The following is a 14,569-nucleotide window of genomic DNA, read 5'->3' as shown; positions in this document are numbered from 1 at the left end:
GAGATTGCTGTTGTGGTGTTTTATAACTTCTTTCAGTGATCTTGCATGTGAATAGATAATAAAACCTACTCGTGGGTGTAGTAGGCCCCTGTTGACCCACATCTATGGTACTTATAACGACTGATAACGCCTATTTAGTAGCCTGACAACAGTCTAATCGGCTGGATTTTTACTTGTGAAGGAGTATTTTTACATTGTGGTATTGGTACTTTTATTTAAGCAAAATAATTCTTCTTCTACCACGATGGTCAGCCTCTTACAGTCATTAGAATGCCTACAAGTTACTGTCTAGGGCAAAATTGACCCTGCATATACACACACACACCTTCATTTGCCTCCAGTTATTGATTTGTCAGTGAGAAATCAAGAAAGGTTGTCACACCAAATCAAATCAAATTAAATTGAAAAGTGATTTTGACCACAAATTATTATACAGTTATATGTTGATGTAATTGTCTTACTTGTTTATGCAGGGACACACACAAACACACACACACACACACACACACACACACATCACTTGTCCTATTCAATACAAATTCTCACACAATAAAAAAGGACGCAGGCCAGTCAAATTATATATTTTATATTGTTTAATTGTTTATTGTTTAAGTCGCATACAGTATAATCTCTCATTGGTTTCTATGTTGCTGAAGTTTGTGGACTGAACATCTGTCGTTTTGTTGACCATCTGATTGGTTAGTGGGTGGGCTGGTTGAACAACATCAGTGCTGCTGATTTGATGATCTCCTCTGACCCATGCTATGCTCCGCGAACCTTGAAGAGGTTTCATTAACAACATGTTCATATGGTGAATATCAATATCTTGAGGGTATATTGGTCACATCAGGGCTTTTCACACAGTTGATGCGGAGATAGACTGTGTGAAAGGCCAAGGAGGATATTTCAATCAAATTTAAAATCTTAATTTGATTTTTGACATTAAAAGTAGGTAGATTTACCAGTTCTGCTCTTGAATATTGCTCTTCCAGCTCATCCAACAGTGTCATCTAAAGCCTTTGCTGTAAAAAATAAATGCAATCTGAGGAATAATGCAGTTTTTAAATAGTCTATAAGCAAGTTCAGGAAAGAACCTAATAGACGACTTTATGTATCTTAACTCCGGTCCAAGAAATATTAAACCATATGCTAGATATGCTGAATCTGTCGCTTCATACATCCCCCGTTGTAGTCTGTTTAGTTGTAAGAGGTGTGCTTATCCTCATCAAAATATATAAAAATAGGCATTTTCTTTTTAAAAGGTAGATACGGTTTCAGCGAGTTGTTGTTCAGCATCTGTTGTTGCCCAGCTGGGGTGACAGCAAGCATAAATAGCACAGGAGGGAAGGACAGGAGATGAGACACAGCAAGACAAGGGGTAAATACTGAGTTTGTGATCACTCAATACATTTCTGTAGACCTCTATACAGGCCTACTTTAATGCTTTTTTGTGGAAAACAAATAAAGGGCTTTGACTTGATTCATCAACACTAGCCACAACTTGAGAATTGACAATAATAAACCCATGCCCAAACATCTCAAATGTTCTTCTTTTAATGAGCAACGCATCTTTATATCATACGTCAGTCAGCATTGAAGTGCATTGATTAAAAAGTAAGTGCAAGTACAGATTTTGATGCATTCATTTTTGACTAGAGGATTAAATTATTTGCAATGTCGCCCCAAAAAATAGTCATTCTACAGGGGCACTCTGCAAAGGAAAACCGCTATAGTTGATGCTGTTTCTAACCTAAAAGATATATGCTTTTTTCTCCTCATTTCAAGCTTTTTAAGTTATCTCTGAGTGACAGTGTGCAGGAGCGATTTTCATCTGCTGTCTGCTCTCGGTTCACTCCAGTCCATCAAACACAGCACTTTTCCCCAATATCACTGTCATGCTTCCTGACTGATTTCTCAGTGGTTTCTCAGTTTGCTTTGAGGAAAACGGCAACTGAATCAAGCCAGCGGAAGCACAAAGTCTGTGAGAAGCACTATTTTAGTGCAATAGTTTCACACATGGTAACCTTGCCACCTAAAACTGGCTATCTCTGCATAGAGATGGAGTAGAGTTCGTATCCCCATCGATAGGCCTTTTACTGAGGGAAGCGCCATTATTTGTGGTCATGTCACCCGAGCAAGGATAACATCATTTTTTGAGGTAATAAAAAACAAATAACAGCATGAAGTTATCCATTAAAATGCATTGTCCCCAGTATCTTGGATTCTGTCATCAGAATTTGGATAATACTTATTGAAACCATAAGGCTTTACGATAAATGCAACTTGGCCATATGATGGCAAAAGTCTTCAGTGGAGGCCTTCCCCTTGGACTCTAGCTGCTCTCGGAGGAGGTGGGCGGCGCTGTGGAGGACGACCTCCGTCGGGACACTGACTGTGAACGCTCAGGGCTGTGTTTGTCATAAGGCTGGAGCTGCACCTCCAGGAAGTCCCTGTGCTGCTGGCTGATGACCTGGCTGATGAGTCCCGGCAGAGCCTGCAAGTTACTCAGTAGAGTCTCCAGCTTTGTCTCCAGCAGGGCGATCCTCTTCTCCATGTCCTCTCCTCGCTCATTTAAGTCCGATATCATGTCATACATGATGTTCTGAGTCTGGAAGAGGGGAGAGGAAACACACTTAACAATGATCCTTTTCCAAATGTGGTGTTATTTTTGATGGATAACCTGGAAATACTGTATGTATCAATTATTAGCACACAGGATAATATACAGATAAAAACACAGGCTTCTTTAATACTTCAATAAATATACAGTTGAAAGAGCTCCTTCTGAAAGAGAGAGGAAAGGAAATAGATTAAGAGATTCACTTTCTCAACACATTCTGGTCAGACTTTAAATAATAGAAGAAAAAACAACTGTTAATTGTCTCACACAAAAATAATTAAAGGATAGGTTCACATTTTTTCAAGTCTGTCTGAAAACAATACTCACATGCCCATATGTACATTGAAAGCATTAATGGTCGTGGCAATTGTTCCTCCTCTCTGTACTGGCAGCAAAGAGATCCCTCTCTCAAGGCCCTGACATACCAAGCCGACGGTCGGCTGTTGGTGAGCGTCCGTCGGCCTAGTTTTTTCGTCGTGTCCTGCACCGTTGGCTCTAGTCTGCCGTGTCAGAGTTTTTTTAGCCGATACAGCATGTTGAATCGGCGGCGGAGAAGAGAAATCACTCTGATTGGCTGTTCAGCTTAAACGAATCAGTGCATGAGAAGAGAAACGGAAGTGAGGAAAGCAAACCAACGAGTAAAGTCCAGAGGGAAAAACACAGAAGACTCTTCTCATTTTTCATCTTCATCTGATCACTCAATACACAATATTTTCACAGCGACATAGCCGTCTGAAATGAAGCTAAGTGGTGAGAGAGAGGAGTGTGAAAATGGTCGGCAAACGCTGCTTTGTTTCATGTACGTATCATAACAATGACTTGTATAGCTGCAGTCCTTGGTCTTCTGGTTTCCCTTTTTGAAAGACAAATACAGATTACCGCGACCTGCTGGTAGGGATAGTTATTTCCTCTCACGCAGGAGCAGAACGTACGTGGTAGTTGGCCGTCGGCTGTAGTCTGTGCGGTGTGTTTGAGTGCAACTTTTTGGCCAAGACAAAGGAGATGTGAGGCGACGCAACTGGTGGCTTCCGTCTCCGCTAGTTCTTTGATGTCAAGTTGGTGTGTCTGAGCCTTAAAGCGATTTCAATGTAAGTGATGGGGGACAAAATCCACAGTCATTTTAAAGTTCGGTTGAAGCCAATATGAGGCTTCAGCAGTCTGAGTTAAATAAATCAAGTGGGTATCTGCCAAAGATACAGTCTTTTTAGTTCCTTTTCATGCATCAATGGACAGGATTTTCTTACTGAGCTACACTGGAGGGAAAGTAACACAATGAGGGAATTTTGTACTAAGAACAGAATAACTTTGGAAGATACCCACTTAAGCTGCTTTCACATGATAAGAAATTTGCTCTTCACTCACTGCGAGGTAGGGCGCAGAGACTCGCAGAGGCAACAGGAATAATATGTCATCTAAAAGAGCACAGGGAATGCCATTCACTGTTTCTAGGTAACAACAACAGTTGCAGCTGTTCTCATTGATTGCACTTTGAGAGGTCAGCGGCAGTCGAGGTCAAAGTTGAAATAAGTTGAACTTTGAGCGCAGCGCTCATTGGCGATTTCGAGTGGAGCGCCCGCCAAGGGTAGTGCTTTTGCCTTGTCGGGCGGCACCACTCTCTCCATAGGAAAACAATGGCCAGCAAGTGCAGAGCGATTTTACCACTGATCATGTGTGGGCGGCTTTAATGTGACAGACTCAGACTGCTGAAGCCTCAAATTGGTTTTGACTGAACATTGAAATATTATATAAATATTATAATATTTGTGCACTGAACAACAGTGGACTTTGTCCCCCAACACTTACAATGAAATTGCTTTAAAAAGAGGAAAAAAGTCTTTCAATGTACATAGAGGCATGTGGGTATTGTTGATGACAAAGTTGAGAAAAGAGTAAACCTATCCTATCATCTCAGCATCTAACACAAAATGCGTGGATAGAGAAATATCAGTAGTCAGCATGGAAATTCAGCCAAATTGACATTTTTGCAAGTTAAAGTAAATGCTTTTGTTATCGTACTATGATGGCGTCTATGTTATCCATTTTGTTGGCTGCAGTTTCCCAGCGAGAGGAGAGTAAATTCCACATTAAAAAAGGTCAGGGGAACATCAACCTTGAGAGCAATTTTCCGTTAAAGACCGGCTGAGAAGGGTAGATTTTATATGACCAGTTTACAAGACTTCATGCATGCCATGCAGAGTAGATTACATCAGCCTGTGACCTTGAGGAGACAGGAAAGGTGCCTGCTGAGTTTGCATGATGCTTTCTGCTCTTTGGATGCATCAACACATCTGTTCACGGACCTTTAAAAATATCCTGTAGCTCCTGCTTTGTAACTCCTGAGGTTCAGAAATAGTCAACAACACACTAAAGAAATCCATGTCACATTTGGGCCGAGGTGTGGTGGGTGATGCTGCCGGAGGGCGGTTTTCTGACGTATTATTCAGTGGAGGACTAATAATCCCTGGCAGCCCGGAGGCGATGCCATCCATCACTTACCTTGTCCTCCTCTGATTTGAGGCGGGGATAATGGGATAGGTTGTTTATGTGAATCAGTGGGAGCTAAAGTAGCACTGACACCGCTCAACCTGATGGCTATAGTGCAGACAAGGGTCTCACTGTGTTGTTTTACTTACGTCAACACTAATTTAATCCCTGATTTGTTGCCACGGGTAGATTTGTCAGCAGCTCACACAGTTCGTGTATAGAACCAAATACTTAAATGTTTGAATATATTATCTTATACATATGTAATCCTTCCTTTGAATACAAAATTGATTGCATGTGGAGCTGAACTGACCCAAGTCTGGGGCCTCATCTGTAAATCATGAAGACATTAAAAAGTGATGGTATGAAATGCCAGAGACCAAGAAAAGAAACCACGAGGGAACAAATATCATAAATAGAGGATGAAACTGAGGGAGCAAGAGGAGGCTATATGCCATTATTATAGATAATTGACACCATCAACCCATTTCTGGACGAGTGAGTGAGACAAAGAGGGAGAGGAGATTGTTTCAAACAGCAGCTTGAGTGAGCAATTTTTGCAAATTCTGCGGAGGGAAACAACATTCAGTGCATCACTTAAGCCACATAAAATGAAAAACCACGTCCCATATTAGACTGTGGAGGAGATAATGAGTTAAGGGGATACATTGTGATCTGAGGGATTTCACATTGCACTGCAGTGGCGATGCAGCTGCCAATGATATGTACAGCTCTTTTTAGCTCCATCTTTCCACTGAGAGGAGGAGACTGATGCTACTCTGCCCTCTTATGGCAACAGACTTGTATAACAGCGATTACAGATCCAGCTGAGTGCCACTGGCTTTAAGCCACCTCATATTCAATGTCACGTCCCGACTCTCGCTGCCGTTTTACAGCGCGAGGTGATCGGGGCATATTAACTAGGCTAATACCTTTCATGACACGCTGGCCTGGATCCAGTTTGACTGTGCTCTAATGTACGTTTGAATGTCAGAGCTTTCTGCCTCTCTCTCCTCTCTTTCTCTGCCTTTACTTCTGGCTGAATCATCAGATCACAGTGTGTCTCCCTTCCCAGGTTACTGTTTCTGCTGTGTCAGGCTGGCGCGCTGCCTGGTCTTTCCCTGAGGTTTGTCAACTCCTGTTTAGTGCATCTGGAGACAAACATCAGAGAAAGTGAAAAAAAACGGCACAGACACACAAAGGGGTTTCTCGTTGCTCTCATTCAGTAAATTTCCTGCGGGGTAGCAATTTACGCTGTGAAATAAAATGTTATTATTTCAAAAACCCAAAAAGATCAGAATCTCAGGTGAGAGCAGACAACCAGAAGCATCACACAGATTTGTTTTTAATCACCCTGTGAGCAGCCTGTCTGTTTATTTGACACCTGTAGACTTTGATTACATCAGAAAACACACACCTAATTCAGCAAGTGAACTAGCATGCATTGCAATCACACAAAAGGAGAGAAACTTATCAGGATAGTTGTGTGTCCTAATGTGCAATGCAGCAGTAGACTAGCTTACCTTAGCAAGGTCCACTAGTGAGTTTGCTTGGTCATTCAGCTTGCGTTGCTCCATTTTAACACTTCTCAATCTGAACACAAGACCATTCAGAACCCAATAAATTAACGCTATCAGAGTTTTGTCATTAAATTTGTGCACACACAAGGCATACACACGGAGAAGAGCACTCCTATAGGACATGCACAGGATGTGTGTAGAGAATGCAGGGGTCAGTCTGTTTGGTTGAGCTGCATGCACGTGGAAAAGAGACCACAGAAAGGGGAGAGCTGCTCTACGTCCTACTCAACCAGTACATACCCTTACACAAAAGAAGTATACTTCAAGTTTGAAGAAGTAGACTTAAGAATAGTTCAAGTATATTCCCAAGTATACTTTATGTAATAAGTATACTAATATCAATGTACTAGTAGTATACTTGTAAGTGTACTACTTCAATACTTCTTGGGACTAAATTGGCCCCCTTTTTTTTAAAGTATACTTTAAACATACTTTAAATGTAAGAGTAGCAAACTTTGAGTACACATCTAGTTTTCAATCTAAGTTGTATTTTGTACTGCAACTATAATATGAACTATACTACAAGTGAATTTATAGGTATACTGTTAGTTTACTAGTTATTTACTTGTAGCCCACTTTTAAGTTTATGAAAGTACACTTTAAAGTATACTCAGAAAACTACTAGTTTAATAGTTTGTACTGCAAGTGAACTTGTAAGTTTTCTTGAAGTGAACTCATAGTACTTAGCCAGATGTACTTATACTTTTATGTATACTTTTCAGTATAAGCCAAGTATACTTAGACTTTTCTGTATACTTGTCGGTATAAGCTAAGGATACTTAAGTATAACTTTGTTAAGTATATCTCTGATAAGTACATAAAAAGTAAACTGAATGCGTACTCTCTTAATTTTAAGTTTAAAAGAAGTATACTAATAGCACACTTGAATAAACTTCTTTTTTTGTAAGGGTATAACCATAATAAAGGAATGAAGAGGGCTCAAACCACTCAAGTCTGAAAGCTACTTGAGACGACTGTTATATCTTTAAAGTTCTCCTTCTGGTTAAACCAACTTTTCTCTGTTTAAGTTTATGAATTATTTAGTCACTCAAAAGCCACAGTTATCAAACATTGTTTTATGTAAGGATAGAGACTAAAGTTTCATCTTTTGAGAGCAGCAATCTGCACATTTGTGGACCGTTTTTCTTTTGAGACTTTCCAATGCAAACATTAAAAAAACATGTGGCATCAGAATTGAGAAAAATGAATTAAGTTTGCCGCTTAAACTAGGAGACAGGAACTGCCCTGAATAGAAAATGACACAAAAAAAGTCAAAAAAGGCATAATTTTCCAGTTACAGTCTGCAAGTCTGCAAAAAAATATAACTTGCCTTCTTCATACAACATGCCTAAATAATTCACACCTCCTGTTTAATTAGGCTTCTGAAGCCTGGTTTTACTCATCTTCTCGGGGGGCTCAAAAACAGCAACTGTGCAGTATTGTAGAGTGTCGACCACACGTGGTTTCAAGATATTAAAGAGGTTGTTTTTTTCTTCCAGAATCACCCACGCATGCTAAATTAAACTGGGCACAATACACAGAATAGCATCTCGACGGCAAGTTTGCCTACGTTTCAGACTTTTGAAAATAATACAAAAACAAACCTATAACTAACTGAGGCATGAATGCAGTTTGAGGTGATTATAAGGTTGTGTGTGAATCGGAGGCAAACGGTGATGAAGATCGAGAAGGGATTTAAGGGACCCATGGGGAATGGGGGGGGGGGGGGGGCTAGTCGGTTAATTAGCTGAGATGCACCCATTCTCATGCAATGCGGGATCATTTCTCTGTTTCCTGCAGACAGGCAGATGTGGAGCGAAGATGACGGGTTAGACCAACAGAGGGTGCCACGGGAGTCACTAAAGGAAACTACAGGCAAGGGAAAGGCGTCCGAAATGCTTCATACAGAGCAGACTCTAAAGAGAATAGGATACTATTGCACTTTTATTATTCATGTATTTAAATGAAAGAAAAAACGAAGATGTCTAAAATGATGGAAGATAATATTCAATGTTAAATGACTTTGCAGTTGATGTAAGACCTGTTAAAATTATACATTTCACAGTTGGATGACCAATAGCTTTCAGATGGGGTCGAAGCTCGAGGTCAGGACGAGCCAGCCCACTTGCCCTGTCCTTTTATATTCTATGTGTCTCCTTCCCCCAGTCAATCACTCCTCATGGGCATTTCTCCTTCTCAATAGGCACTCTAAATCTGCTTGCTATTCATCAGGGGAAAACGGCAACGCTAAGCTTTTTAATACCCCACTAAATCAGTTAAGGCAATCTCTGTTAGTGCTGCACCATATTTTTTACCCTCTCGACTTGCTTTCTTTGTCATGACCTCCCTTTACCTCGTTGTAGAAAGAAATGCCAATTTCTCTTCAGCGTATTGGACACAGGGTGACCACTGTGCATCTTTTTTTTCCTGTCCCTGCTGACAGCTTCATGCTGTCGGTCACAGTCGCAGCCTCTTGGGCTTAAACTGGGATTGCTCGGAGGCTTCGCCCTGACCTTCCTCTCGGGTCACTCTCTCCACTCCTCTGATCTCTGAGCTAACAAGCACTCACTGTCCTGCCTCCTGCTATGATTCCCACTTCAACCTTGTGGATGGAAAGGGACAGTGTTCCCAAAGGGGGATGGTGTGACTGCACTAATACACTTGACTTAACAGCTGTAATGGCCTGAAACATACTGTAAGACATTTGTTTGCACGGTGGTGTGATAAACTGCACCATCCAAATAACCTCAGGAGTGTTTATACTGTGTCTAACTCTGTTCGTTCTCCTTAAATGCATGACGGCTGTGTTTCCGTGTTATTATGCCGTCCAGCAGCCATGATAACACCAGATCAGCGTCTCTGCTACTGCGTCATCCAACCGCGAAATGGGAGGAAATGTGGCTGCAAATGTAGCAACAGGCGTAACAATGGTTCCACACGCCGAAAGATGACCCCGAGCCCTGATCTGTATGAGCATGACTGCTGAGTTGTATAACATGACTTGAGGGACATTTAAATAAGTTATATACTTGTGCTACTGCAGGTCTGTGTCCTGTAGAGCTCTAGTCGTCATCCTTCGGTACGTGAAAGCACAGTTGATTGGAGTTTAATCAGTGGCTTTCTGATTAAAGATCAAATTCTCATCACATCCATGCAGAAATGGAAAGAAAAACACCCTCCATCACCGATAATTGAAATTCACTCAATATGCATCTGTGGGTGTGTTTACAAAGTGCAGCGTGGGTCTACTCAATAATAACATGTAGAAAGATGTTTGTGCTAAAGCTGTTTTGCAAAATGTTGAAGATTGAATGAAATAAATGTGAGACTAATGTGTCAAATTGACATGCTACTGAGTTGAACAGACATCTAATAAAAAACCTTTTGTAGCAGTTTAAATGAAATAATCTGGCAATAATCTGGCAAGCTACATTTTTCGTGGCATGAATTTCACTTATCAAATGAGGGAGTGTAATTTTTTAGTCACATAATTGGGTTCAAGGACAAGCTCTCGTTAGCATGCACACAACAGGTCTGTATCTACGTGTGAGGCGAAGACTTACTTTCGAGCTCTATTGCATTGTGTCGACACAAACAGGAAAAAAAGGAAACATGAAGTAGACAAATGAATTATTACAACATCAGATAAACATATTCAGATGGCAAAAAATCTGCAGCTGCTGGAACCCTCATCACTACGCTGTCACCTCAACCTCTGAGCAGCAGCAACAAATTTTCATGACTTATTTTCTTCCTGCAAACAGCGTGTTATCTCTCTGTGTTTCCGGTAGCTGCAGCTCTGCTTACTCTCTGAGTCTAATCCCCTTTTTTTCCACACTATCAGAAATACGGTATATCAAAACAAACTTCCTGTAAACATTCACCGACACAGACATCGCCTCAAAGCCTCTATGGCAACAACTGTTTACACCTCACATCCCTTACAGAGATGGATGAAGACTTCTGTGAAAAGTCTCTCACACTGTCTTGCAGCTTTGACCAGAGGAAACAGGCACAATGATATCTGATTTGATGTTTGCTATCGCCTCACGACAGGTCAAGGATGGCTGTAGGCCTTTTCCAACCCTCCGCCCGAGCGATCTGCTTGCTGTCAGGCTGCTTCCTGCCCTATATTCATCTCACCTACAGGCAATACTTTAAACCCTCCAAGATAAGGCCTGTGAACACCTCGCGAACAAAACAGAAGGAAGATAAAGGTGCGACGGGAGGACGCTGACACCATGCTGAGTAGCTGTCCTTGCACACAGGGCTAGACGTGCCTTTTTTCTCCCACAGAATCTGGTTCGATTTAACTTTACCTCCGAGGGATTTCCATTATTAGGCTGTCCTAGAGAACAGGAGGTGGACATGAGACGCTGTCATCGCCGCTGCAAATGCGACGGCAAGGACATAATGACTCGACAAAGCAACCACGACAAGAATGCTATGAAACGGCACAAATCTGGATGCGGGTTGCAGCAGCAGCAGACAGCTTGTGTGTATTTCTCTAACCTCTCTACCTTGTAATTAAACATCCTAGTGTCAAACATAAATGTATGTTCAAAAGATTCATGAGCAAATCAAAGTTGCACACCACAAAGACCCATATACATACATAAAACCACTGAAAGCAAACAAACATACAAACAGGGGACATTTTACTTGAGCATCAAGCTGCATAACAACAAAATCATTGCTGGTTACTTATGTTAATAAAGCAGCGAGTTGATTGCCAGCTATAGAGAGAAGCCACAGACTGTATGTGCTTGTAAGCACTGTAGGTTGAAGAAAAACAAGAGCGAAGTGAGGCTAAAATCAATACTGCTTTGGAGTTAGATAGCACTTCGGGGAGTCCTGTGGGACTCACTAAAAGACTAGCTGACAGGTAAGTGTCTGACCAGCAGCTAGTAAAGTAGAAACCCACATGCGTCTGCCCCGAGGTCAGTCTGACATCTGATTTACAACGAAAGAAACACACGAGTCAGTCTGACAGCAAAAGGTGAGAGAGGGAGAGAGAGGGAGAGAGAGAGAGAGAGAGAGAGAGAGAGAGAGAGATCAATATCATACTGCTGTGAATTATGTAACTAGAGAATATTTGAAGGTAAAACTAGTTTCAGGAATACTTCTGTAAAACTGAGGACTATTTCCATAATAAGCCTTCGGGGACGTTTCCCCCCAAATCTCATTCAGAGAAAATGCCATTTTACACATAAATTATGCAACTGTCATACTGACAATTCATACGGTTATTGATATAAATGGAAAGGATGCATTATCACATCTGCAAATTTAAAGTCAGGTGAAACAAGTACAACATCCTTCAATAACATGAGCACATCTTTTTTGCTACAGGTGTCAAACAAGTCAGATTTTCAGGTTGGTGTTGCATCGGTTAAGTCAAGTGAACACACTGCGGGATAAAACAGCATTAGACCGACATGAGGGGTGAGGTCAGGGAGGCTTGGGGTACCTACTGGTGAATGGCTTGGAGAAATTTCCTCTGGTGCTTCCTGACTCTGGCGTGGTCCATCTTTCTCACCAGTTTGGTGTTCTTATAGATGAGCCACGTCTCCCTGAGAACATTCGCAGCTGTGTTTTTCACCTAAAGTGCAAAAAAAGGGAACATATGAGTTAGTTGTGCAACCGTTCAACAAGCCCATGGTTTGCACATTATAGGGAGAAGAAAAACATAATTTATAATGTAATTGAACTAGGGCTGTCAATCGATTAAAATATTTAATCACGATTAATCGTATGATTGTCCAGAGTTAATCACGATTGATCGCAAATTAATCACACATTTTTATCTGTTCAAAATGTACCTTAAAGGGAGATTTGTCAAGTATTTACTACTCTTATCAACATGGGTGTGGGCAAATATGCTTGCTTTTTGCAAATGTATGAGTATATTTATTATTGGAAATCAATTAACAACATAAAAAAGTGACAAATATTGTCCGATTGTAAGATGCTCAAATCATAACATGGCAAACTCAAGCCCAAAAGGCAACAACAGCTGTCAGTGTGTCAGTGTGCTGACTTGACTATGACTTGCCCCAAACTGCATGTGATTGTCATAAAGTGGGAATGTCTGTAAAGGGGAGACTCGTGGGTACCCATAGAACCCATTTTCATTCACATATCTTGAGGTCAGAGGTCAAGGGACCCCTTTGAAAATGGCCATGCCAGTTTTTCCTCGCCAAAATTGAGTGTAACTTTGGAGCGTTATTTAGCACCCCTTCTCGACAAGCTAGTCTCTCTAGCTTTAAAAGAGGCCCGCTACAACCTCCGAAAGATCGATTGTGTTAATGCGTTAAAGAAATTAGCGGCGTCAAAACATATTAGTGTAAACACGTTATTATCGTGTTATCTTTGACAGCCTTAATTGAACTCTAAAATATATAAATAGATAGATTGATTGATAGTAATGAATCGTATTTCTACATTGTAGTGGTGAATTATATTTCTGTAATATATGAAGCCAAAACACTGATTTTATATATGTATAAAGCAGGCTACTTAATGGTCAAGTAGGCCGATGTTCAGATAATTGCCTCTTCTATGTCTCTGGCAACTCATCAAATAATTAGCTGGCCTGTATCTAATAGTGGTGCCGCTCAACAAGTCCACAGTTCGGTTTGTACATTTGTACAGTTTTACGGTTCGGTATTGCATCTCTAATCTGAGTCAAGAATGCAGAATGGTGATATCTGTCATGTCAAAATAACCGAATGCGGACTTTCACTTACTCTTTTTGTTAGCTGGGTGTCCATCATAAAATTGTGGACATGTTTTTCAGCTTTGGTTAACTCCAGTTTCTTTGCCACCACAGCCACCACCAAGGCAGTGCAGCCAGCACCCTGAAATAACAAGAATGGACAGGCACAAATATACAACGTGGATTTTTTTACTTATTTCCAGTTATGAAATATTAGTAGAATGTTCACACAAATAATAAGGCTCTCTGTCAATATCAGAAATATTGACTGGCGAAAAAAACCTGGAGCACTCTGCAGTCTGTTTTTCTCACCATGATGCCAGTCAGGAGGCAGACTCCTTTCCCACAGTATGTGTTCGGGACCATATCCCCATATCCAATGGTAAGAAACGTGATTGAGATCAACCACATGGCTCCTAGAAAGTTGCTGGTTATGTCCTGGTTGTCATGGTACCTGTAATAAATAATAAATGCAATAGGTTGACCAACCTTCATCTACCCGATGCACTCCAGCTACACCTTATGACTAATTCTCTTTTTTTCTTTTTAAATAGAAGAAAAAAAAACCCCAATGTATTAATGTACATATGATTAAATGTGTGTACTGCTTTAATATTTCCTTGTAAATCCCTCTGTCTTGATGCTCAGCTATATGAAGTGTGTACATTATCTATTTTTATGCCTTATTTATGTTTCATGCTGAGGAGTGCCGCATAGCGTGAGAAACTGATCCAGGCACCTCTCACAAGCTCTCACAGTCCACGCAGCGATGATCCACAGCGAGATGGTGAAGACCAGCAGCACGGTGCCGGGGCAGATGGTCATGAGGGTCTTCATCACGAAGCGCGTGTTAAAATTGATCTTGTTGAGCGCACCGATGCTGCGGGACGAGGCGTCCGTGAAGAGCTTGCTGTGCAGCAGCATGACACGAGCGATGAGGTACAGCCGCAGGAACATGGGGATGGACAGGATGATGTCCACATCTGCATCCGTCTTGGACGGCACGTAGGAGTAGGCCAGGCGCGCCGTCCAGGTGAAGGTGTAGTTCCCTGGGATGGGGTGGATGGCGCACACCAGGATCTCCAGGCAGATGAAGAAGATGCGCTCATATGTCATGGCTATCCTCCAGTCATCAGCCGCGTTGTCCACCATAAATAACTGCAAGGA

General features: G+C 41.4%; 1 protein-coding gene across 3 annotated transcripts in view; it reads right to left on the bottom strand.

Annotated features, from left to right (window-relative positions):
* Positions 1–575: 575 nt before the first annotated feature.
* kcnn2 (potassium calcium-activated channel subfamily N member 2) overlaps positions 576–14,569 on the bottom strand; it is a 29,605-nt gene continuing 15,611 nt past the window's right edge. For 2 of the 3 annotated variants that reach the window (XM_037753308.1, XM_037753307.1), the window contains exons 3-9: positions 14,142–14,560; positions 13,715–13,856; positions 13,434–13,544; positions 12,159–12,286; positions 10,248–10,256; positions 6,628–6,697; positions 576–2,608 (exon numbers count right to left, since the gene is read on the bottom strand). In XM_037753308.1, coding sequence (XP_037609236.1) covers positions 2,333–2,608; positions 6,628–6,697; positions 10,248–10,256; positions 12,159–12,286; positions 13,434–13,544; positions 13,715–13,856; positions 14,142–14,560 — 1,155 coding nt within the window. In that variant the 3' untranslated portion in view covers positions 576–2,332. The remainder of the gene's footprint in view (positions 2,609–6,627; positions 6,698–10,247; positions 10,257–12,158; positions 12,287–13,433; positions 13,545–13,714; positions 13,857–14,141; positions 14,561–14,569) is intronic. The other variant, XM_037753309.1, reaches the window with a different exon arrangement.

The sequence above is a fragment of the Sebastes umbrosus genome, chromosome 19 (genome assembly GCF_015220745.1).
Source record: "Sebastes umbrosus isolate fSebUmb1 chromosome 19, fSebUmb1.pri, whole genome shotgun sequence".
NCBI classification, from domain to species: Eukaryota; Metazoa; Chordata; class Actinopteri; order Perciformes; family Sebastidae; genus Sebastes; species Sebastes umbrosus.
This window is presented reverse-complemented; position numbering and strand designations above follow the sequence as displayed.